This window comes from Brassica napus, chromosome C3 (assembly GCF_020379485.1).
Source record: "Brassica napus cultivar Da-Ae chromosome C3, Da-Ae, whole genome shotgun sequence".
NCBI lineage: Eukaryota > Viridiplantae > Streptophyta > Magnoliopsida > Brassicales > Brassicaceae > Brassica > Brassica napus.
This window is the reverse complement of record NC_063446.1, coordinates 20,404,497-20,430,731: the sequence shown is the minus strand read 5'-3', so window position 1 is coordinate 20,430,731 and position 26,235 is coordinate 20,404,497. Positions and strand designations below refer to the sequence as shown.

Below are 26,235 nucleotides of genomic sequence, written 5' to 3'. Positions count from 1 at the left end.
ATTGATGTCTCGAAGGCTTTCGACTCTGTTCAGTGGTCATTTGTGATTCAAAGTCTCGAGGCGATTGGAGTCCCTCAAAGCTTCATACACTGGGTAAAATTGTGTATCACAACTCCATCATTTTCTATTCAAGTTAATGGTGAACTAGGAGGGTATTTCCAGAGTTCAAGAGGTCTGAGGCAAGGTTGTTCTCTCTCCCCTTATCTATTTGTGTTGTGCATGAACGTGCTTTCTCATAAGATAGATAAGGCGGTGAGGGAGAAGAAGTTTAAATATCACCCCCGGTGTCAAGCTCTATCTCTTACACATCTCTGTTTTGCCGACGATTTGATGATCTTTGTCGAAGGTTCTAAGGAGTCAATAGAGGGAGCTTTATCTGTATTTGAAGAGTTCACAAAGTGGTCGGGGTTGAGCATCAGCATCGAGAAGTCTACTCTTTATATGGCTGGAGTTTCTATAGAAGAAAAGAGCAGAATCTTGAGGAACTTTCCCTTTGCTGTTGGTTCCCTTCCAATAAGGTATTTGGGTCTTCCCCTTATGACCCAGGTGATGAGAAAGCAAGACTACTTACCTCTTCTGGAAAAAATCAGGAATAAGATAGGTACTTGGACCAGTAGGCATTTATCTTATGCGGGTAGGCTGCAGTTAATCAAGGCAGTTCTAGTGAGTATTGCTAACTTCTGGGCATCAGTGTTCAGATTGCCAAGTCAGTGCATTAAAGAGGTTGAACAGCTGTGTGCTTCTTTTCTATGGTCTGGTCCGGTTCTTAAATCAACTGGAGCAAAAGTGGCGTGGAGTGATATATGTAAGCTGCAGAATGAAGGAGGTCTGGGAATAAGAGCTTTAAAGGAAGTTAATATGGTCTATGGGTTAAAAATTATCTGGAGATTGTTGACGGGGGATTCTCTTTGGGGAAGATGGATTAAGACTTATCTTTTGAAGAATAAGAACTTTTGGGCAGTTAGTGGGAAGACACAGTTGGGATCTTGGATGTGGAAAACAATCTTGAAGTTGAGAGAAACTGCCAAACCTTTATTTAAAAAGAAGATAGGAAATGGTCGACATGTTTCTTTTTGGTATGATAACTGGTCAGACCGGGGAGTGATGGTTGATCTATTTGGTGATAGAGGAATAATAGATTTGGGAATTAAGAGAGAAGCTACAATTGAAGAAGTCTGTTTGGGTAATAGAAGAAGAAGAAGGCATCGAACTGAGCTTCTTAATGACATTGAAGTGGAGTTGGCTAGTGTGAAAGAGAAACTAAGAGAGGATGTGGAGGATGTAAATCTTTGGCAATGGAGGTCGGGTTTCAAATCAAGATTCTTAACTCAGGAGACGTGGCTGATGATACTTAAAACTTATGTATGCTGTAACTGGGCTAAAGGGGTTTGGTTTGCTATGGCTACACCAAAGTTCGTGTTTATGTCTTGGCTGGCTATGCTGGACAGACTCTCCACCATGGACAGGGTTGCTATATGGAATCAAGGAGTGGATTCTATTTGTGTCCTTTGTAAAATGGCAATGGAGTCCAGAAATCATTTATTCTTTGAATGTTCCTATTCTTCACAAGTTTGGGAATATCTTACTCTTGGAATTCTGAGAAGCTCATATTCCAATGTCTGGTCCATTATTGTGCCTCTTATATGTGATGGTAGCAGAGCGAGGATGAGGTCTTTTTGCATCAGATATGCATTTCAATCAGCTATCTATGCAATCTGGCGTGAAAGGAACAGAATAAGATATGGGGAGAAGGCTATGCCTATAGCTATATTGAAGAAGACCATTGATAAGGGTATAAGAAACAAGCTGAGTTTGGTTAAGAAGGATAGGAGGAAGGGTATGGAAAGAGTTCTCCAATTTTGGTTTGAGACAAGAATATAATTTCTGATTTAGAAGATCTATTGTATCACACATGATGTAAACAGACTTTTTGATGAATAAAATTTAACATTCATTCAAAAAAAATAAAGCTTTGTGAATTTGAAGTGCTTATGGATACGTCGCTTTACTTGTATGTTTTGGTAGGTGCTGTGTGAGTATAGTATGGTATAGTGATGTCTTAATTTACTAATAAATAAAAGAATCTTTGGTTGTATGCGTATAGTTTTGGTTTATCAATCGATATAATGGTCAGGTTCTTGAAACTTAAAAGCTTGCTTATCTGTTGTTCCTTGGTTGATTTGTTATGATGACGAAGAACCCGCTTGTTGCGCTCATCACAAATGTCAAACCTGAATAGCTACGAGATGTTATGTCAGGAGGATGGTAAACTTTCTTCTATCTGCATCAATCCAGTTAATCAACGATCAAAATATTGTAAGCTTTTCACACTTGCGCTTCTTTTTTGTTAATGGTTTCTTTGCTACAGGTTATTTGTGCTTCAAATGAAGACCACTCAGTGGTGGAACCATTGCTACCACCTGCTGGAACTAAACCAGGAGAGCGTGTTTCATTTTCAGGGTATATAATATAGTGTAAATTGGCTTAACACCAAACCTCTTTTGATTGCTTTGGGTACATCACTTACTTAAGAACCCTTATGTCTTAATATTTATATAGAGTCGAAGGAAAGCCAGAAGAACCCTTACTTTCTAAATTTTTATAACTAATTTATAAACCTTTATAAAATGATTTATAAATTATTATAACTGAATTCTAAACTCTTATAAATGATTTATAAATTTTTATGAACTCTCTTATAAATGATTTAGAAGTATTTAAAATATTAATAAACCCTTATAAAAATAACTTATAAACTCTATAACCATTTATCAACTCTTATAATATTATTTATAAACGTTTATAAAATTATCTATGAGCACCTGTATGTGATTTATAGGACTCTACTAGATCATTATAACTTTTTAAAGGCTTATAAATTATTTATAATAGTCTTTTTAAATCTTTATAATTGATTTCTAAATCGTTACAAAATGATGTATAAATATCTATAGCTGAGTTGTAAAATCTTTTAAATGATTAACAAATATTTATGAACTATTATAAATAATTTAAAAGCATTTATAAAATTTTATAGCTAATATATAAATCTTTATAAAATACGTTATAAATCCTTACAAATTAGTTTATGAATCATGCCTGATAAATGATTTATAAGTCTTTATAAATCATTTTATGGTTTCTTTTTAATTTTTTTTTGGTCAAAGTTTTCTTTTTAATTTAAATTACCCAAATCCTTCTATACTCTATTTTACTTAAAATCAACCATTTCTACTTTGAAGCAAACTGATGGTTACAATTAGGTACACATAACTCAGATACAACGAGGGAGGGAGGGAGGGAGGGAGCAGCAACTAGGACTCTCGACGATTCCAACTCCACAACTAATTAGGATTTACCTTCGGCTACAAGAAACCGTCTCGAGTTCAAACCTTTGAACTCAGCACTACGCAGCTTCCGCCCTCTATCAGTTGGTATCAGAGCCAGAACGTTTCGGGAAGAACTTCAGGTTGTCGATGACAAAGACGACAGGAGGCACAGGTGGGGACAATCGGGGAAAGCTCCCGGAGGGAACCACATCGGAACTTACTGAGTTACATACGCTATTTATGGAGGCGCAATCAGCAACTCAAACTTCCATTCAGCAACTCGGTGAGATGCTAGCAGCTCGTCTGGACGCTTTAACGGTAGCTTTAACTCCTCATGTGGAACATCAGGGCCAGCAAGGGGTTCACGCTCCAGTACCACCGGTTCAACAACACCTTCCTCCGCCTCGACTCCCACAATAACAACAATTTCCACCACCACGACCAGGACTCCATCAACGAGCTCCACCTCAACACCAACTACACCCGCATCAGCAATTTCTCCCTCCACCACCACAAGACCAGCGCCAGAGAAACCAACATCAATTCTCCATTGAAGACGATGAAGATGCTCAACATCGCCAAGTCTTCCTTGAAGATCTGCAACAACGGGATAACTATGGCAACCACTGGGAAAAAGGTTTTCGAGTGGATATACCGGAGTTTCACGGCGGCCTACGGGGAGATGATCTTATTGACTGGTTGATCTCAGTCGAAGAAATACTTGATTTTAAACAAGTTCCTCCAGCTCGGCGTGTCCCACTTGTCGCAACGCGGTTCCGAGGTCATGCCGCCACATGGTGGAAGCAACTAAAATCAACACGCTCTCGCACGGGCAAAGCACCTATCCAGTCATGGGAGAAACTTATGAAACATCTAAGACAAACTTTCCTCCCACGCAACTACGAGAGAACCACGTATACACGCTTACAAAACCTTCGCCAGGGAAATCGTAGTGTTGATGAATACGCTGAAGAATTCTCTTTGTTACTAACGCGTAACGAAATAAATGATAGTCAAGTTCAACTGGTGTCCCGCTTCATTGGTGGTCTCCGACCGCAACTACAAACAGCCTTGACACAATTTGATCCTGCGACAATTGGTGAAGCTCATAGGCGTGCGGCGTCGTTTGAGCAGCAATCGCGATCGTCGTCTTGGTCTCAATCGGCCACTCGGTCACGACCACAGGATCAAGCAGGTAGCAGTACATCAGCGACAAAAGAAAACGTGGAGACTGCATCGTCTGCAACCAAACCAGTCGCCCAGGACGAGCAGACAGTGCGGCGGTCTGCGCGACCCAATGCCCTCCGTTGCTATTCCTGCAGGGAACAAGGACACCGACAGACCGCTTGTCCGCATGCTAACCGTCATGGACTCCTGCTCGACGAAACACTCGACGAACCAGAAGTCCACGACTCCCAAGAAGAAGACGACCAAGACAGTGATATCGTCCTTCCCACCACCGGTGATACTGGACACGTACTTGTACTTCGTCGGACGTGCCTTACACCACGCAAACATGATGAAAAGTGGCTCCGTACGAACATCTTTCGCTCCACTTGCACCATCAAGGATCGAGTTTGCAGCTTTGTGATTGATTCGGGAAGTAGCAAAAATGTTATTTCGGAATACGCAGTCGATAAACTAGGCATCGCTCGGGAAACACACCCGGCACCCTATTCTCTAGGATGGCTTCATGAGAATACCACGGTGAGGATCACCCTGCGGGCCCTAGTATCGTTTTCGATATGACCATATTACAAAGATCGGATCTATTGTGATACTGCAGCAATGGACATAAGCCACCTCCTGTTGGGATGTCCATGGGAATACGATCGAAATATCATTCATTATGGTATCGATAATACCTATCAGTTCACATGGGACACACATAAGATATTACTTCTTCCATCAAAAGAACCGATGCTACCAATCCCTACATCTCCGGTCGTTCCTACGCCTCCGTCCAAGCAGGTATCATTGATCTGTTCTTATGAGACATTACGATCTGAATTGGAAACAGAGGGTCGTATGTTTGCATTAATACAGGCGCCTATGACTCACCTTCATTCTCCAACAATTCATCCAGATATCATCACAGTTCTGGAAGAATTTCGGGATGTCTTTCCAAAAGATATCCCGACGGGCTTACCCCCACTACGAGACATACAACACCATATCGACCTCGTTCTGGGAGCTACCTTACCTAACCGTCCACATTACCGTATGAGCCCCGACGAACACGAGGAGCCCCGGCGACAAGTCGAAGACCTCCTCCGCAAAGACCATATCCGCGAAAGCATGTCGCCATGCGCTGTACCGGCACTTCTCATCCCAAAGAAAGATGGTACATGGCGTATGTGTGTGGACAGCCGAGCCATCAATAAAATTACGGTGCGATATCGCTTCCCTATTCCCCATCTTGATGACTTGTTGGATCAAATTGGTCGTGCTTCACTATTTTCTAAGATTGATCTCAAGAGCGGTTACCATCAAATACGGATCAGACCCGGGGATGAATGGAAGACAGCTTTTAAAACGCGTGAAGGATTGTTCGAGTGGCTAGTAATGCCGTTCGGTTTGTCAAATGCTCCTAGCACTTTCATGCGCATTATGAAACAGGCGCTGCGGCCTTTCATTGGTAAATTTGTTGTCGTCTATTTTGATGACATATTGATCTTTAGCTCCAGCATCACCGAGCATGTTGCCCATATTCGCGAAGTATTACAAGTTTTACGCAGGGAGAAGTTATTTGGCGCTCAGCAAAAGTGTGAATTCGGTGTGTCAAAAGTCCTTTTCTTGGGGTACGTGGTCTCTGCCGATGGCCTATCAATGGATCAGGCGAAAGTAGAAGCTGTCCGTTCCTGGCCTATCCCCACGACGGTTTCTGCAGTCCGGAGTTTTCATGGGCTTGCCTCGTTTTATCGACGGTTTGTGAATCACTTTAGCTCCATCATGGCACCAATAACAAGTTGCATGAAGGAGGGTAAGTTTCTTTGGACCCCCGAGGCAACGGCAGCGTTCGAACTCATCAAGACCAAACTCACGACCGCACCAATTCTCATCCCACCGGACTTCTCAACAACCTTTGAGCTTCATAGTGATGCCTTGAAGCTCGGTATTGGGGCTGTGCTTAGCCAACAAGGACGTCCGATTGCGTTCTACAGCGAGAAACTGGCAGGAGCACATTCTCGTTATAGTACATACGACGTGGAATTTTATGCAATTGTTCAGGCGATCAAGCATTGGCGTCACTACCTTGTCCACCGCAATTTTATTCTATTTACGGATCATGATGCCTTACGTCATCTTGATAGTCAGGCAAAGGTATCCTCACGCCATGCATCTTGGATCGCCTACTTACAACAATTCACGTTCTCCATTCGCCATCAGTCTGGCAAGACGAACCGTGTGGCTGATGCTTTGAGCCGCAGACACAGCCTTCTCACAACAATCCACGCTACGGTTCCGGGTTTTTCTTCCTTGGCCGATCTATATGCACAAGATAGCTTCTTTAAGCGTTTGTTTGACGACGCCACAGCCGGCATCTCGACGGACTACACGCTACAGGATGGGTTCCTCTTCAAAGGTCTGCGACTTTGCGTCCCCGAGAGCAGCTTACGGCTGAAGATCATCCAAGAGCTGCATAATGAAGGTCACATAGGTCGTGACAGGATGCTCCAGCTCGCAACTACGTCTTATTTATGGCCATCTATGCGACGTGATATTGAAAGGTTTACGGAACGATGCACGATTTGTCAACTTGCCAAAGGTAAAGCTTCCAACGCAGGCTTATATCTGCCGTTGCCGATTCCCACCCAGCCTTGGACGGATATCAGTATGGATTTTGTTCTGGGTCTGCCACGAACTCAAAGGGGCCACGACTCCATCTTCGTCGTCGTGGATCGATTCTCTAAATGGCTCATTTCATTCCGTGCAAGAAGACCACATATGCGGTTAATGTCGCCGTGCTTTTCTTTCGAGAAATCTACCGTTTACATGGCCTCCCGACTTCCATAGTTTCGAATCAAGATACACGGTTCCTGAGTCACTTCTGGCGTTCTTTATGGAAACTTTTGGGTACTAGCTTGGATATGAGTACTGCGTATCATCCTCAGATGGATGGCCAAACTGAAGTTACTAATCGATCATTAGGAAATCTTTTTCGCTGTCTCGTGGGCGACAATATTAAACTGTGGGATACTAAACTCGGACAGGCCGAGTTTGCGCACAACAGGGCTTTGAACCGGAGTTTGGGTTTTTGTCCTTTTCAGGTGGTGTATGGCATCCTCCCGCGCGGACCTCTCGACCTCACTACCTTACCTGATAAGACGCGAGTTCATGGAGAAGCCTTGGATTTCGTTTCCGGTATTCAAGCCATTCATCAAATGGCAACTAATAACTTGACCACCTCTGCTTCTAAATACAAAGCGGCTGCTGACAGAAAGCGACGAGAGTTGATCTTCGCGCCTGGAGATTCTGTTTGGGTCGTCTTGACTAAAGATCGGCTTCCGGCTGGAGACTATAACAAACTTAAGTCCCGCAAGATAGGGCCGGTGGAGGTTATTGAGATGATCAACCCAAATGCTTATCGAGTTCGGCTTCCCCCTACTCTTCGAACTTCAGATGTGTTTAATGTCAAGCATCTCTTCCCTTATCATGGCAACAACGATGATCCGGATTCGTGGTCGAATCCTTCTCACCCGGGGAGACCTGATGCAGCTGCAACTAGGACTCTCGACGATTCCAACTCCACAACTAATTAAGATTATTTCCTTATTCCTCTATTGTCGGTTTTATTTCCTTTTTCGTATATTTTCCTAATAATTAAGGGTTTCCCGATCCCTTTAGGTTTTTGCTTTTATAGTTGTTATAAATAGAGATCGTGATCCAGCTTTGTAAGACATAATTGATTAATAAGAAGTTATAAGTTTTTAGGTTTTAAGAGCTTTGCAAAAGGCACTGCGAAGAGTATTCGCGCCATATCCATCTTGTTTTCGAGCTACCTTCGGCTACAAGAAACCGTCTCGAGTTCAAACCTTTGAACTCAGCACTACGCAGCTTCCGCCCTCTATCAGGGATGGGGATGGGGAGGGAGAGGGAAAGGGAGAGGGGGAGGGGGAGGGGAGGGAGGGAGAGAGAGAGAGAGGGAGAGAGAGAGATTATAACTGTTTAAAAATCATGAGTGGATATATAAATCATAAGCTTTAAGATATTCTTATAACTGATTGATTAACATTTATAATTAGTTTATAATGCTTATATATAGATTTATAAATTCTTATCACTTTCACATCAAATATTTATAAAAACTTTTATAAATTATTTTGTAAGTTATTGATTTTATAAAGTTAGCATATGTTTTATAAAATCTTATAAACATGTATTTTCTTACTAAAAACCATTGGAGTGAAAGTTATCATGATTCCAACATCATTATATTTTTTCTAAATCAATTGTAATTGTTTATAAATCATTTATAAGTTTTATAAATCATTTATAAGGTTTTATAAATCATTTATAAGGTTTTATAAATCATTTATAAAATTATATAAAGTGTTTATAACACTATATAAACTATTTATAAACCCTTAAAGTGATACATAAACATCTTATGAATGATCTATGAATCATTATAGATCATTTATAAACCATTACAAATGATTTGTAATATCTTATAAACAATTCAATTAACCCTTATAAATAATTTATAAACTCTTATAAATGATTTAAAATGGTTTATGAATTTTTATTAATAATGTAAACACTTATAAATGATATATATATACCTCTTAGAAAGTATATATAAACCTCTTATAAATACTCTCTCTGTTACAAAATACTTGATGTTTTGGGTGTATGCACAAAATACTAGACCGGACACACCCAGTTTATGGAGGGACCAAGCAAACTACAAATTCTCTTTCCAGTGATCAGCATCATCAGTAGTGTAGTTTCTTAGAGTCTGGTTTCTTATAGATAAGCTTGGTATTGAAGGATAGTGTCCAACATCGAAACAACTTCAACTATATGCTTGCCTTTGTTCAACATCACACAGCTTGCCCTGCAAAAATATTCAAACTTCATAGTCAGACAAAGAAATGTTTAGCAGGATCATGTTTACTTTTGGTGAAATATTTTTGACCTTCCGCCATTTGCAGCATATGTGATCTCAGCTCGAGCTGGAAGACCATTGACAAGCAATTCAAATAACCTGAGTCGCCAAAATCACGTACACTAGCAACTTTGCAAACAGCTATAATCTCTTCTTGTATATTAGCTAATCTCCCCCATCCACATTACCGAAAGATCACCTCTAACTATCCTAATTCCTAAAACATTTAAACACTTCATCTCCAAAAGAAGAAGCTCAGGTACAAATCTAACCTCTGATCTCACAGTAAGAACATATTGAAACTGCTTTGTAGCTCCCATAAGTTTTTTTTTCAAGTCATCACAAAATGTTTAAAATATTTATAATGGTTTATAAAAATTTATAAAGATTTTACAAAATCACTTACATGTGTTTATAAAGATTTTATATAGAATTTATAAGGGTTTATAAGTTTATAAAGGGTTTAAATAAGTTTATAAAGGTTTATATAAGATTTGTACTTGGTGATTTAAATCTTTCAATAATCTATAACGTGGCTTGCGACATTGATCTTGCTCAAAGACATTAACTGTTTAGCAAGAATGAGATCCAGAAATTTTGAAAGAGATTGAAAACTTTGAATAGACATGTCGACCTTGAGCAAAGATTCATGGCATTTCCTAAATTTTTGTCATCATCAATAACAGCATAATAGAAACATCCAAGTCTTTTCGAGTATGTTGGAGAAAAGATCCCACATTGGAAATAATATGTAAAAGACTTGAGTAATATATAAGAGATTTGCGCAACTCTACTTATTGCTATTTGGTTTTAAGTTGAAAACCCAGAAAATTTATAATGGTGTCAGATAAGGTCGACACCCTGACCCATTAATCCGGCTCGAAACGTGGCCCGATCATTCCACGAATTGATGGTCCAAGAAAAGTTTAATTTCTACGAAATTGCTAGAAAAATAAAGACTTAGGTATCGAACCACTCAAAGCCAGAGTTGTCTCATTGCCAATCACCCATAAACAGTGCCTAGCACGAGTAAATGCTACGTTGGCTCTTTGACGGTTACTGCTGAGAAACCCTCTTTGTCCATTACCGTTACTTATTACGGTCGATATGATGATAACGTCTTCTTCTCCTCGTTGGAACCCATCAACAGACCCAACATTCAAAGTGAAAAGCTGATCTGATGCAGAATTTTACTTGTCATGGATCCTCTCTTGGGGTGCTCTAATTTGACCTTTATAAGGTGAAATAACCCCAAGACTCATCTTTGTCTTTCGTCTCACTTTGACTACACTCAAAACCACCAACTACTTTGTAAATGCTATGTACAGTATACTTGAGAGGTCAGTGATATATTGCCGTCACCAAACTATTTTTTCCCAATTCCCACGTTGATAAACGAGAAAGAATCAAACATGTTTCTTTGAAGAAACCGCTTTTGATAGACACTTTCTTTAACAATATAGAGTGATGCATAAGTTATTGAACATCAAGAAAATGCTATTTGTGGCCAAGCAAACCCAATCTCTCAGACAAGCTTCTTCCATATTTTGCAAGCTTCTTCCATATTTTGAGAGCTTCACTGACGGCTAGCGCTTCTGCTGTAAGTGCAGATTCAACAACCGGACGAGCCGCAGAACCTCTGATCTCGGTGGCAGCAAGGTAGTCCTCTAAAAACCAACCAAAACCAGCATTTTCAAAAAAAAAATATATATTAAAATTATTTAACATAAATTACATATTATGAAAAGTTTTATACGTTTTTAATATTGTTGGTTCATCTTGTTTTTTTAATATGAATGAGTAAACCAAAAAAAAAGTTTTTCTCCCCTCTCTACCTTAATTAAAACTAGATCTTGACCCGTGCTGTTTGCTTTAATTTGTAAACATTATAAATTCATAACTAATTGGTAATTGTTGAATTTTAAAAATTATGGTCCCGTTATATATTATTGTTTGACTATTATTGTATTTGTAGTACGAATAAAAGAATACTAATACATTCGTATATTAATTTTTTTGTTTCATTGTTTATTTGATATTGTAACCCAAATATTATAGCTATATATAATATTGTATATATAATTCTATTTCGGTGGTTCATTAAAAAAATTAGAAAGAAAGTTTACTCAATCTATTAGTTCATTTGTATTGTATTTTTTATATATATTGAAAACAATTTTATAATGGTTATTAGAAAATATATTAGTAAAAGTCAATTTCTGAATACAAGTATATTTTTGAATCAATTTTTGTTTTGAATTTTGTTTAATGATTAATTTAGACAAAATATGTTTTTATTAATTAGATTGAACCAGGTGCATAAAAAAGTAATTAGATTGAGTCATTTTCGTATATTTTAAATCTAGTACAAACAGATAATTTATAAAAATATAATGGTTATAAAATTTTTTTTAGTGAAATCAATTTTTGAATATATTTATATTTTTGAATCAATTTTTGATATAAATCATCTTTAATTTAATATTTTAATTTGAAATATGTATATAAAATTTAAATTTTGTTTTATGATTATTTTAGACAAAGATGTTTTTAGGTAATTAGATTGGACCAGCCATTTTCGTATATTTTAAAGTTGGCCCATATATATAGTTTTCATAATATAATGAATTTTCAATTTTTCTTGATAACATAAGTCCATTAATATGTGTTATCATATAATTAATCGTATTTTATACGTACCATCAAATAAGTAATCTTATAATTAATAATATTTTATACGTATAATCATATAAATAATCACATATATTATATTTTTAAATTTCAATGTGAAATATAAAAACCATAATTTAAGTTGGTGTTTGAAATTGGGTTTTGTGTTGTATTTTTCTTATATATATTGAAAACATTTTTATAATGGTTATTGAAAAATATGTTAGTAAAAATCAATTTTTGAATATATGTATATTTTTGAATGAATTTTTGATATAAATCAATTTTAAATTATTATTTTGATTTGAATATGTATATCAAGTAATGGACTTCCAATTTTTTTAATATAATAGACTTCCAATTTTTTAATATAATGGACTTCCATTTTTTTAATAGCATAAGCTCACTACTTTTTTCTTCTTCTTAAATTACTGGTATCCATGTTTCCAAACAACATTATATTTATTTATTTTATTACTATCCATGTTTCCAAACAAATACTAAAGGTATTTCTACTTTAATAAGATAGATATATATATCATCTTAAGGCTGAATGGCTTTATTTATAACTTTAAAGCACAACATGAGCTTTAGATACATAATTCAAATAGAAAACAGCAACATCAAATGAAGCAGCGAATAGGAATGTATTTATACAAAAGAAAAGATGTATTGCTTGAAATTAAGTCTTATGTGAAAGATATCCCACCAAAACACAATAGTATCGCCTGTCCTGAAATGTTTTCCTTGGAGTACCGTATTCCATCCATGAAATTTGAAATCTTTATCTCCATCTTTTCTTATGATATGAGTAGTTGTAATCTTAGTATCATAATCAAAAACATCCATAAGAATTGGCTCGTTGTGTTGTATCAATCCTGTGACATCCTTGCTAGGAAGATAAATAAATACGTTTGCTTCTAGTAACTCTTTCGACATCGTAATCGTATTACTTAAACCTATCTCTGATTCTGTCAACGTTATGAAGATGTTCCTTTCGCTCTTTGGGTCGAACGGCGCATCTGGGTATAGATCAGTACCTGCCATGAGTTAGCACACAAAGATATATGACTATTGGACTAAATGATATACAATATTTGTGTTGTAAATAATAGTGTGTTATTAAGGATATATATAATAACAATAAGTTGTGTTGCATTGTTGATTGTATGAAGACTTTGTATTTATTAGAAAGATATGATATTTGTTTCCATTGATATCCTAAGATTCTTGCACTAGTAAGTGGATGTGTTATATTTAGGCATGATAAGATTAATTGTTGGATATTTCATAACATTATAACATTCGGATCTTTTACTATTTTTAAACTAATATTTGTTAAAGTTCTGACATATACTGATTAATATATAATAAAAATGTAGAAAATTATCTTAAGAATATCAAAGCTATTATATATCTACACATATTATCACTAAAACTGTCAACTTTCTCCAGCTTTCTTCCACGTTGGCGTCTATATGTTGAACATGTGCCCTTGATAACAGTTAGTTATTCATCTCCTAGTGAATATTTCAATAATTAATAAATAAAATTTAAAAAATTCTCATAATTTATAAACATTATTAATGGTAAATAATCTACCAATGAATCTCTTATTTATTTGATTAAGATTATTTAGTAAAAACAAAACCAAAGTTTAATTTTTGTAATTCAATTTTCGGGGTTTGAAGTCTCCTAACTAAGATAATCAATTTAGTATTCTTAAAATAGATAAAAGAGATTTGTTAATCAACTCATCACCAATTGGTTCGAGGTTTGTTGTTTTTAGTTATATATGGGTTTTAGGTTTGACTTTTTTAATCTACTTAGTATAGTTAATATATAGTTTATACATGTTCGAGAAATGAGGTTGCTAAGATCCTTCCATCAGCCAAGCAAAATTAGTTCGAAATTACCTAAATTTTGGGACCAGCGGCATCGTAAATCCATTCACTGCTGCATAGACTCTTGGTTGTGTCGATAAAAAAAAAGAACTCTTGGTTGTATATATTTGTAATACTGAAGAAAGTTTACTGCAAAGTTTTAAACAAGTGTATTCAGTTTGTTAAATATATATAAACTAGCATGGATGTAGATATAAATGAGAAATTAGACTTACAGCCTTCAAACACGCTATTTAAAATTGTGATATGATTCACAGTCTATATGGACTAGGTTACACCAATGTCTACTTAAAACGTAAAGAGCAGGTTTTGCACACGATTTTAAAACTGGATTGTTTCTTTTTTTTTTTTTTTTTTTTTTGCTATTAAAATCGTGGTAAGTAATACAAGGACATGACATTTGGATCATATAGTTTTTTTTTTTTTGGATCACACTTTAGAAGAGTTGTTTTAAAAAGTTAAAAACAACATACATTTAAGTAGAATTCATAGAGAAAATGTAGAAGAGATCACAGTCTTCATAACCTAATGTAATGTTTCATAGTCGTTATATATATTTCATTTAAGCGATTTAATTTCTTCCATCTTTCTACATATATCATGCGACAAATTTACGAAAATTCAACATGCATTAGTTCTCTTTATAAATATATTGACTTATATATGTTAAAATTAAAATATAATCAATGTTATTGTGATTGACTGATGAGATATTGTGCTTGGATTCTAAAACTGAGTCGATGTATTGCTAACTGGTTTTCGAAGTTATTGGAAGAGGTCATAATACATGTCAGAGATGTATCAAACGCATGTACTGTTTCATGTACTAATTCCGAAGAAGTATAAGAAGTTGTACAAGAAGTTATACAACAAGCCAAGCTGTAGTACAGACGAGGAAAAGACTTAGGGTCAGCTTGGACAAGCTAAGACGTGACTCCTGAGCTGAATAATCATTTTGAATATTTTATTTAAGATGTGGAAAAACTTTTTTAATTTTTAGAAGAAAAAAGAAACTTTTTGGAAATCTTAGAATTAGGGTTTAGCAATCAGCGAAAATACCAACAGAAAGAAAAAAGCACACACCAGGGTATATTTCAGAGAGGCACACAAGGTGTGTGATAGTCGTCCCACCATAAAAATTTATAGATTTGTGGTGATAATATTCTATGAATATTGCAGCTGTTTGTAGACAGCAATGTTATGTTGCTGTCGGATGATAGGCACTGCATGTGAGCTTAATACATGTAATACTCATATTGTAGTACAGACGAGAACAATGATTTAGGGTCACCATATATGGACAAGCCAACACGTGGCCCCTGAGCTGAATAATCATCTTCAATATTTTATTTAGGATGAGGAAAAACTTCTTTATTCTTAGAAAGAAAAAAAAAAAGAGAGATTGTTTGGAGATTCTAGAATTAGGGTTTAGCAATCAGGAAAAATACCAAAAGAAATCAAAAGAAAAGACGTCTAGGGTGTATTTTAGAGAGGCACATTAAGTGTGTGGTGTCGTCCCACCATGAAGATTTGCAGATTTGTGGTGACAATGTTCTATGAATATTACAACTGTTTGTAGTTAATGCATGTGGGCTTGATACCTATCTCATAATCTATCCATCTAAAGAAAAATGGTAGGCATCGAAGTTTTGAATATCATAGCAATTGTAATCTCGTGGATTTGCTTCAGGACTATGTCTCGGGGATATAGTGAAACCAAACCTCGATAAAAAGCTATGTGTTCTTTAGTTTATTATTGTACATCTTCTCAAACTAGTCATCGACGATACATCTTCGAATGCTTATCTGCAGCATGATGTACCATGCGATGCCACATACAAGACGTGAAAGTATTGTCCTTGTGAAAACATTTGAGCAATATCTAGTGTGAAGGTTTCTTTCATGTCATGGTGGGTGTTACGTTGATGCATGAAACCTCAAAGATTGTAAGTACGGAGTTATATAGAAGCAAAACTAAGTTGTTTCCTTTTTAATGATCCTTGCCTTTTGTATTTCAATCTGGCAACAACAGTGATGACAATCCTGTGGTGTGGGAAACTCAAATACCTCTCTAAATATACATTCTTTACTCACCATATTGGCATTACCAAACTACTATGCTCACTTTTCACTCCCTCTATGATGCTATATTCGCCAGAGTCTCTATGCATCCTTAGGGTTTGGCATCAGTTTCAAGGTCCACCATGTTATCGTTTGCCTAATCTGCATTCCCCCGGATGTACGAGTTCTAAAACTCACACACACGACAATTCATCCAAAAGCATTGTGCAATGGTTTATGCTGTTACCCTTCTTGTTGGACGCATGTGTTAGTTCTGGGTCCATGTTGTAATAGATTGTAACCCGCAAAGGTCATGGGTTATAAATCGTATTTCACAAATCACTTACTTGATGCTAAGCAAAGATATTAGAACCCAGTGGTAAAATAGGTCTTTAACTTGATTCTTATGTTTAGAAATCAAGAAATGAGAAAAGATTCTTATGTTTGCTGCTTAACATTTTTGAAGATAGTAAACTCATTCTTTTTCCTCAAAAGAGTTAGTTCAAAAGATAAGAGAGGTGCAGCCTCATTTCCCCCTCAAAACGACGAAGTTCTGAGAACCGGCATTCTTCTGTATCTTTGAGATCTTCCTCAGAATATCGGCAAAAGCGTTCTTGTCCTGCAAAGATCCACAAAATGATTGATTATCCAGAGTTAAAGCTCAGATATCATAGCCATAAAGTGTCTTTAAAAATGAAATAGAATTAGAGTACTATAGCTAATATTACCTCTTTGGTCTTAAGTCTTGCCTTGAACCTAGAGACAAGGTCCTGCGTAGTGACTTGCTTCTTCTCCATGAGGACAGCTCGGATTTCATCTTCGGTCACAGGCCCTGTAGCAGCTGAAGCTGAAGCTGAGGCAGTAGCTGGAGTTGGTTCAGGTTTCACAGCCTTTGTTGGTGCCTTGGATTTGGAAACAGAGTTATTTTTCTCTTCCTTCACTGAAGGTTTCGTCTCCTGCTTATAAAGATTAAAATAAGTTCAAATGGACAATCCTCTTCACCTCATATGCTTCCCTTTAAAGGATTGAGTATGTTTAGTGTCTTACATTTTCAGTCTTCACTTTCTTTTGAACAGAACTGCCGCTAGGTTTTTTAGAGTCGCCATCATTAAGTTTTCTCTTTCCCTTTGATGGTTTAGCAGAAGGCGTTCCACGAGAAGATGAAGGTGGCGCAGGCTTTGGAGGAGTGCTCTCAACAGGTTCTTCTTTGGTGGCTTCCTTCTGTTTAGAATTCGTAACTGGATTGAAGTTTGTCTCCTCCTCCTATGAAACGAGACATTCATAATGATATTCTTGTATCAAAACCAAACAATTTGTCTGAAATTGAACAGGGCTTACATCATCTGAATCATCATCGTCCTCTTCTTCCTCAGACTCGTTCAAACCATTAGCCTTGCCGAGCAATTTCTTCAACTCTTTACCAGAATTGCTCAATCCTCCTTCCTCTTCTCCATTTTCTTCATCCTCATCATCCTGCAAAAGAAATAAACAGAAACTTGGGACCTCATAGAAGAGTACATTCTCTTGCAAGTGAAGTATCATAAAAGACAGACCTGCTTTATTTCTGGAGGAGCAGGAATTTCAGGCGCCAGAAGATCTTCACGTTCGTCAGGATCATTACCCACTGCCTCATCATCATCAGTGAAAATCTCTTCATGCTCCCAGTCATCCCCTGAGATACCAACACCGTTATCAAACTTTACAGCCAGATTCTCCAGTTTGATAAATAGGATAAGACCAAAAGGATTTTACAACTCACCCTTCTCAATGTCATCATCATCCATGTCAAGATCACCACCCCTTGGACCTTCTTCATCATCGTCGTCATTGCCCTTTTTATTAAGCCCGAGTCTACTCTTGCGTGCAGCCTCTTCCTCTTCATCTTCCTCTCCTCTGTCAGAGACATTACCCTCTTCTTCCTCGCCGCCTGAAGACTTCTTGCGACCCCTGCCGCCACCACCACCTCCACTGCTTCCACCCGCCTCTTTGTCATCATTATTTCCGCCTTTCATCATCCACCTATTATACCCATCTGCAGTTTTCCTACGATTCTTCATCTTCTCTTCCGCTTCTTCCAGTGTAAGTTGCTTGTACTGTGCAACCTTGTTGAAGTTATACCTAACCCAACAAAAAAAAAACAGATGTTTAAGTATAACAACGTTTTAAAAGAGTTTACAAACTGACCCATCAAAACTGTCACGCAGAATCTACACTCCAAGAAACATATAAACAGAAGAAGCTTGGGAAGTTCAATACCAAGAACCGGCAGGAATGGCGACGAACTCCTTGTTCTGCATCACTAAGAGATAGTAAGTTGCAGACTGGGATCCTTCAAGTTGTCCCTGGTACTGAAACTGCCCCGTTTCATCTTCCAGGATCCAAGGCTTGTTCTTCAACTTCTCCTACAAAACGTTCCATTTCAGAAAACCAATGAGCAGGTATCCAAAAAAACCTCAAATTGATTTGCATAATGATAATGATGATGATCCATGTAACCAGAAAAATCCTCAAATTGATTTGTTATGAAATAATTTATAATTTGACCAAATAGTTTATACGATTTAAACAACTTTTACGAAATAACAGAACATGAATTATAAAAAAATAAATATTTACTACTATATTGTTGAATATATTCAGACTAATTATTAAAAAATACATATTTTTATCATATATGCATAAGAATATGATGATCCATATAACCAAAAAAAAAGACCTCAAAAGTGATTTGCATAACAACATGATGATAATGATGATCCATGTACCCAACATGATGATGATGATGATGATTAAACACAAAAAAAAAAAAAAAGACAACATTTTACCCGTTGAGCATCAGTGAACTGACGACCTTGAGGTATATCTTTACGAAGAGACCATTTATTCTCAGAAGAGCCTTTCTTGAAATTGGGAAGACCACTCACGAACCTACCAATGAAGTAGTTCTTATCCGTCGGTGTCGCCGCACGGACGTTATACTCCTACAAAAACAAACAAACAAGAATTGATGATATCTTTCTTCTCTTCTTCAATCTCAAATTGATATTTTTCCGAAACTGACCCGAATCAGTCTCGTGAGGACGGTTCCGCAATCGAGACACTTGGCTTTGTTCTCAGCCATGGTTTTGCCGCACTTTAGGCATAGCGTCATGTGCCTGCAGGAGCTTCCGTAGAGATCGGACTGCGATCCACAGCCCATACACGACGGCTTCAGAACCAAACAGTGCGACATGATTGTTCCCCTTTCTGTAACCCATAAAAAAAAAAATGGAGATTAGGGTTTCCCGATTTCAAAATCGAATTAAGGAAATGAAGATGACATCGGACGGTTTCTGTGTTCGATTGAGTTTCTACTACCTTCGGATTCGAGATTGCGATTAGAATTTGCTTTCCGTGTTTCAGAGAGAAATGGCGAAGGCGATTGAGATTGACAACGTTTCTGGTTACAAGGAGAGGATACAAACGTGTATATAAAGGGGACTTACTTTGCCCTCCGACAGATAAAAAAGGAAACACTAAAATTAGCTAGCCTCTTATTAATAGCGTTGTCATAATGGAAGAAAAATATAACTAAGTTGTAAAATAATTTGTGGTTCAAAAAAGTTATGAAATAAATTAAAATTTACACACAAAAATATATTATACAATTTCATTGATAAGATATAAATTATTATGATCAAATTTCATTATATTTTGTATTGTTTATATCAGAAAAGATAATAAATATCGATATCCGCACTAATTATTAAAAACAAATTAAATCTTCATATTTTATCAGAATTATTTATTTTATTTTAAATATATTTATAATAATATGTTATTATGTTATAAACTAAATCATTATGTAATTTTATTGGTTCCTAGCAATTTTTAATTAACATTATAAGTATTTATTTATTAGCCTAAAATATCATTTCATATAATTAGATAATATAAAAATTGATTTAACGAATAATCTATATAACATTTATTTTTCTGTTTAATGAAAGTTAAATTGTTTAGAAGCAAAATCATTTAAACTACCGTTGATTTCTATTTGTGTTTAAATTTCGTTTAGCATATCGCTTATATTATAAAACCAATCACATTTGTTCAACTGTTTTGCGCTTTTAAGCACCATATTGTTCTCAAGTTTGTCGAAGTTTTTTTTTAAAAAAATATATAATTGAATGTTAAACATTTGTATGCAATAGATGATATGTAGGTTTTTCCATACTTAATTTGGCCTCTAAATTGTTTACTTTTCAATCATGTTGATTCAAAAAAATCCCAAAACCACCAAACAAATAAACTTATAAATCTAAAAAACTCAATTATAAATGATTGTTCTTGTTCAAAACTACAGTAGCAGCAACACAATACGAATTTTTTTTTTTTTTAAATAAAACATTACAAACTTCAAAAACTCATAGTAGAATCATCGTTTCTTCATAAGCTAAAACTTCAAAGCCTTCTCCATTAAATGGAGGAAGACCCATCATTCATTCATATCACCACCCAAAAACCTTAGATGAGAAGCTTCTCAATAGCATCCTTAAGCTGCTGAATTTGAGATTTCAACTGGCTAGCCTCGTTTGATGTAACGGAACAAGCAATCACGGGTCTTGTAACACCACATGCTCTTCCAAGGGCTTGTTTGGATGGCACAAACACATACGGCACATTCTACAACAATTCAAAGACATAAAGACAGAACAAACAGTTAGTTAGAGAATCAAAAGTTGCTTGCTTAAAAGAGATTGCAGAAAAAACTATTAAATATACATATGCAGAGCATGTTTAAACTAAGTAAAACAACATATATGGATTTTCTTGTCGGTTAAATACTCATGAATCAACAAAGTATGGAACTACCAAGAAAATACATCCCTGTTATTACAGAACTAAGATTTACACAACATACAATTTGTCAAATGTTACAAAAGAAACAGAACATCATGACTTCAAACCTTGAAAGTGGAGTCTAGTAACCAACAGATTCTACATATAGATTCATAGACTTTCTACAATTCTTGATGCAAATCAGATAATCAAGTGAAACTAGCAAAAGACTTAAAACCTAATTGAGATCCATAAGGATAAGAAGAAGTCAATACCTTGTCTTCGGCGAGAAGAGGGAGGTGGAGAAGAATCTCGAGAGGCTCAGCATCGGCAGCCATGACCACGAACTCAGAGATACCACGGTTCAGAGTCTTGGTAGCTTCATTAGCTCCTTTCTTGAGCTGTTTGTAGTTCGTAGCTTGCTGGACAAGGTCGAGGATAGTAATCGCTAGCTGAGAATCGGCTAACGGGTACGCCTTAGGGTTCACTGCTTCTACGGTCATCTTCGCGCCGACGAGTTCTGAGAGAGAAGCTATGAGAAGGAAGAAGCTAGGGTTTTAGTTTAGTTGAGAGGAGGCAGCGATTCAGGAGATTATAAAGGGAAACTTCGCGATGTCTCCGGTTAGGTCAGAATCATTCATTTGAAAAAATAAGAAGAAAAAAATAATCATAATCGAACCCAAAACCGAACTGAATCACAAATTTATTGAACCGAATCGAACCAAATTCAGAAATCAAATTTATTGAATTAATAACCAAACCGAAACTTAAAGATCTTTACAGAAATGGAATCTTACCGATGTCTCTGGCTATCTCAGAACGTTTCAGATCTTTAATCTTTACAGAAAACTAAACCAACCAAAAGCCTAAACCAAAACTCAAATTTATTGAAATACTAAACCAAACCGAAAGTAAAGTAAATTACAAACTGATAATCCTTAGCTTTGCCTCTGGCTATGCGAGAATGTTTCAGATCTTTAATCTTTAAAGGAAAATAATCAAAAACCAAATGCAAACCAGAAATCAGATTTATTGAACTACTAAAACCAGTGTTTTTAAAACCGGACCGGAAGCTGAACCGGAAATATTTTGGGTCACGGTTCAATATGGTTTAACCGGGTCAAACCTGGTTCAATAATATGGTTTAATATTTTCTTAGTATGTAAATATAAAAGTAATATTAGTAAACATGATGCATAGTTAAAATATAAATCAATTTTGAACATAAAAAATTATAAATATAAATTAGTTTCAAATGGTTTATAGATTTTCGATAGTTTTGTAGTTTTTATTGGTTTAATAACTTTGAAATATAATCCGACTATGTGGCCGGTTCATGGTCGAACCAATTACTAGACCAACCTGGGTATATAACCGGTTCACGGTCCAATCCGGTCCAACCATCGGGTCGGTCCGGTTTTAAAAACACTGACTAAAACCAAACCAAAAGTAAAGCAAATTACAAACTGGTGAAACCCACATTAGAAAAATCGAATCTAAACCGGATTCTCAGAGACACATATCGTGTTTTCTCGACCGAAGAAAGCCGCTGCCAATTTGGTCTGTTTAAGGCAATGTATCATCAGGGCTCGAAATCTTAAAGCCGCTGCCAAATTTCTATGGAGGCCGAAAATCGAATTGAAATAACAATAATAAATAAAGCGATATTAAAAAAAATAAAGGATCGTAAAAACCGAATCGAATCGGAGATGAAAACCCCTTTCAGATGAACTGTTGACTTACGCTAAGAGATTTTTCTCTGTTGGTTTTCGATGCAAAAATAGTCAGTAATGAAATAAGAGGAGAGGTGATAATTAAAGAGAAGGAAAATATTCATTTCCCACAACTACTGCTGCACGTGGGCGAAAATCTCACGGAGATCGAGGGAAGTTGAATTGCTATACTTATTCCGTAAGACGCTCTCTTCTCGTTTAAATATCTTGGGCGAACGGAAAAATGTGTGTCGTTCTGAGACGACCTACACATCGTTTAGAAACGAATTGCATTCTGTTTTTGACTCGAAAATGGGCCAAAAACCAAATTAATTTGTTCCAAAAAGAACCTTATTGGACCCAAGACCCAAGCCCACGCCGAGCCGGACGGTGGCGCGCGCATAGGGAGCTTCCTTTCTCTCCTGAAGCCGTTTGAACATTTATAGCAAGGGAACATATATATACTGCTCAATCACTCCTCTTGTTACCGATGTGGGACTTTCCCATTCCTCATTACAATTGTATTATTTGGGCTGTTTATTATAAAAACCCATATCACTTGTTTTTCACATTTTAATTAATGCTCAATGGCATTTAATTGGTCCAACAATCTTCCACATGAATAGAAATGACTCTAAACATATGCAGACTCGATATATTCTAGTTACTATACTTAAACTATTCCTGACTAGACAGACAAACAGACTTATCGAGAGTTTTTCAAAAAATTCACTGTGTTTGAGTTGGTGACATTTTTAAGCCTTGAACCACTCATAGTTATTATATGTCGGGTTTACTTTACGAGAAGGTGAACATGATGTCTTTAACAAACTGGTATTTTATGTAGACCGAGACAACATGCATAACGCATCTTCATTTTCTCGTAGAACTTAGTTCTCTATTGTGTTTATTGTGGCCCTGAACTTTTCATGATTTTCATGAGTGAACTTAGAGAATATAGTCTTGCATTCATTTTCCTACAAACGGTTCCATTTCACACTCATTAGATGATTGACCATGAAAAGTATTGAGTAATACTTCGCTTTAGAAGCAATGGAATCATTAAAAGCCTATGCTTATCCTTCTCACATTCGTTAGCACTTTTATCATCTTAGGAGCTGGGAAGAGACTACTTTTTCTCAAAGTTCTTTGATTAGATTATGTTTGATTTTGTTTTCCCTCTGAACCTACGTCTTGGGATCTCAAATCATGATAGGTAGGGTTGCAATCAAGCATCCGCATTCGTTATAGGATTTAACCACATTCCTTTTGATGATTTAGCAACAACATCTAGTGGGAAACCTTTAGTAAATGGATCCGCTAGGTTGTCAGCCGATTTGATGTAGTCTATTGCGATTACACCACTTGAGATAAGTTGTCTAATGGTTTTATGTCGTCTTCTGATGTGACGAGATTTACCATTGTAAAAGGATTATTCTGACCCCGAGCAGTAGCCGATTAACAGTCACAATGTATGCGTATAGCTGGCACATGTTTCCCCCATATATATATATATATCTTCCAAAAACTTTCTAAGCCATTCACCTTCTTCTATTGTTTTGTCTAAGGCTATGAACTCAGATTCCATGGTGGATCTGGCTAGCATTGTTTGTTTGGTAGATTTTCATGATATTGCTCATCCTCCTAGTGTTAAGACATATCCACTTGTGAATTTTAAGTTTCTAGAATCTGATATCCAATTAGCGTCATCGTATCTTTCTAAAACGGCTGGTTCTTTACCATAATGAAGTGAAAAATCTTTGGTGTAGCGCAAGTAATTGAGTACTCTCGTTATAGCTTTCCACTGTGTATGATATGGATTACTTGTATATTGACTAAGTACGTTTACTGCATGCTAGATCTGGTCTGGTACAATTGATCAAATACATGGAACTTCCGATCACACGTGCATGGTAAACAGTGAAAGGATTGTAAACCACGTATGTGTGTGTTTCGGTTTTGAACATTGAATAGATGGAGAAGTAGAATTTGAACTTCCATATTGGGTAAAAATTGGATTCCAAATTCAGTTACATGTGGATATAGAAGTGGGCTTACTTATATGTGGATTTGGTAAATATATGATAGTTCTTCGGGGAAATAGAACGTCAGCCTTTTTATTCAACATCTTTCACATTTGAGATAACTGACATTTAGTTTGATTTATGTTGTTATATCGACATATCGGCAAAAACTTAGAAAACTAGGGTTCGAGTTTGGAAATTCGACATCACAACGATATAATATGGGGAATAAGAGTACTAAAAGCGAATAAAATGTTTCTAGAGTTCAAGTCCAAGTTCTATTTTTATTTGTGGGTAGAGTGTTCGATTTTCATATCTGGATACAATAATATTTTGACTAATATTTCAACTTCTGGGAGAGTTGAGGTTTTAATTTGAGGTCGAGTTTATTTCTGGGTTTGTTCAGTTTGTGGGGAAGTGAAGGAACAGTTTGAAAGGAGATTGTACTTTCGTTTTGGGAATACACTCTCGAAAATATGCTTCTAAGGTAAGTTTTGATAATTTATTTTGCTTGTGTATTTTTGGTACGTTCTATTGCTCTCTGAAACTTAGTAATTTATAGTTTGTTTTTGTAATTTTGTAATTTGATATGGTTAGTGGCTATTGATCAAGAAATGGCTCTTGTCATGGTGTAGAATCGCATGACATAGGTAGAATGGCTAGAGATGTATTATGATCGCAGAGTATTAAAAAATTAGCTTTTGAAGGCATGAAAGTTGATGCCTTTGACAATATGAATAAGTAACCAAGAACCATTTAAATCACCATACAATGTCTACATGTTGAATATATTGGTTAAGTACTATGTGTTAGGTTATCTGCTTGTGTTGTTTTTGTGTGGGATCACTAAAATAGCAATGGTATTGAGAAAGATTTATATTTTTGAATTGAGAAAGCATGCCAGTCCAGTGGTTGCAAACTCTATATTTGAAGTTTTAAGATGTTATTCTCCAAAAGCAAAACTTCAAATTTAATTTCAAAATTATTTGTAATTTACATTATGCTCCTTATATTTGTCATAATTAATAGAAATTCATACGACTTTTATAGATAACTAGCACATATATAAAAATATTATAATAATATTAATTAATAAAATCTTACAATAAAATATAAAATTATAAATAGATATACATAATTAAATATTAAACTAGAAGCAAAATATCATATTATTACATAACATTATTTTCTTAATGCTCCATTTTCGGTTACACAAAATTTGTTTGAACAACATTTTAGAAGTTCCAGAGAAAATTTACTAGACTATTAGTGTTGTTGTAATATTTAAATTTGTGGCAGAGTTATGTTTTCATGTATCTTCTTAAAAAAAATTTATTAAGTTTCTTTTGTAATATTCTTGTTGTCTAATTCTACTTTTAAAATATTATAAATCTTATTTTAATTTTTTTAAAACTTTTATGTGTAAAATTTAAATTTATAAAAATAAATTTAAAATATTTAAAATATACAAAAGTTTTAAAGATTTAAACTATAAATGAAAAAATACTTAAGAATCATAAATGTGATGTATAATTAATTATAAAGACCAAAATGCAAATAAAAAGATGAAACTTCAAATTTAGAGTTTTGAATAATGAAACT

At 35.8% G+C, this 26,235-nt stretch overlaps 2 protein-coding genes across 3 annotated transcripts; both read right to left on the bottom strand.

Moving 5' to 3' along the window:
- Window positions 1-16,423: 16,423 nt before the first annotated feature.
- LOC106436280 (transcription initiation factor IIF subunit alpha-like) lies at window positions 16,424-19,592 on the bottom strand. 2 transcript variants are annotated; one of them, XM_022702009.2, is made up of 10 exons: window positions 19,434-19,592; window positions 19,138-19,322; window positions 18,902-19,057; window positions 18,333-18,478; window positions 17,836-18,194; window positions 17,630-17,748; window positions 17,415-17,549; window positions 17,124-17,339; window positions 16,805-17,035; window positions 16,424-16,695 (listed from the first exon to the last, which is right to left on the bottom strand). In XM_022702009.2, the coding sequence occupies exons 2-10, from the start codon at window positions 19,306-19,308 to the stop codon at window positions 16,603-16,605; spliced, it is 1,626 nt and encodes a 541-aa protein (XP_022557730.2). In that variant the 5' UTR covers window positions 19,309-19,322; window positions 19,434-19,592; the 3' UTR covers window positions 16,424-16,602. The 2 variants fall into 2 exon arrangements, with proteins under 2 accessions (XP_022557730.2, XP_048606954.1); XM_048750997.1 differs by having other exon boundaries at window positions 16,805-17,032.
- Window positions 19,593-20,363: 771 nt separating this feature from the next.
- Window positions 20,364-21,567, bottom strand: LOC106436275 (NHP2-like protein 1). Its single transcript, XM_013877232.3, has 2 exons — window positions 21,173-21,567; window positions 20,364-20,741 (listed from the first exon to the last, which is right to left on the bottom strand). Exons 1-2 carry the CDS (start codon window positions 21,398-21,400, stop codon window positions 20,583-20,585), a joined length of 387 nt encoding a protein of 128 aa, XP_013732686.1. The 5' UTR covers window positions 21,401-21,567; the 3' UTR covers window positions 20,364-20,582.
- Between the last annotated feature and the right edge of the window lie 4,668 nt (window positions 21,568-26,235).

Bases quoted from the DNA above. Each gene is read 5' to 3' on its own strand.
- LOC106436280 (XM_022702009.2), bottom strand. From the start codon at position 19,308: ATGTCGCACTGTTTGGTTCTGAAGCCGTCGTGTATGGGCTGTGGATCG. The intron at 17,550-17,629 runs GTCTGTCTTTTA...TTTCTTTTGCAG, and splicing joins CTCCTCCAGAAATAAAGCAG to GATGATGAGGATGAAGAAAA. The intron at 17,036-17,123 runs GTAAGACACTAA...AATCTTTATAAG, and splicing joins AGAAAGTGAAGACTGAAAAT to CAGGAGACGAAACCTTCAGT.
- LOC106436275 (XM_013877232.3), bottom strand. From the start codon at position 21,400: ATGACCGTAGAAGCAGTGAACCCTAAGGCGTACCCGTTAGCCGATTCT. The intron at 20,742-21,172 runs GTATTGACTTCT...GAATTGTTGTAG, and splicing joins CTCTTCTCGCCGAAGACAAG to AATGTGCCGTATGTGTTTGT.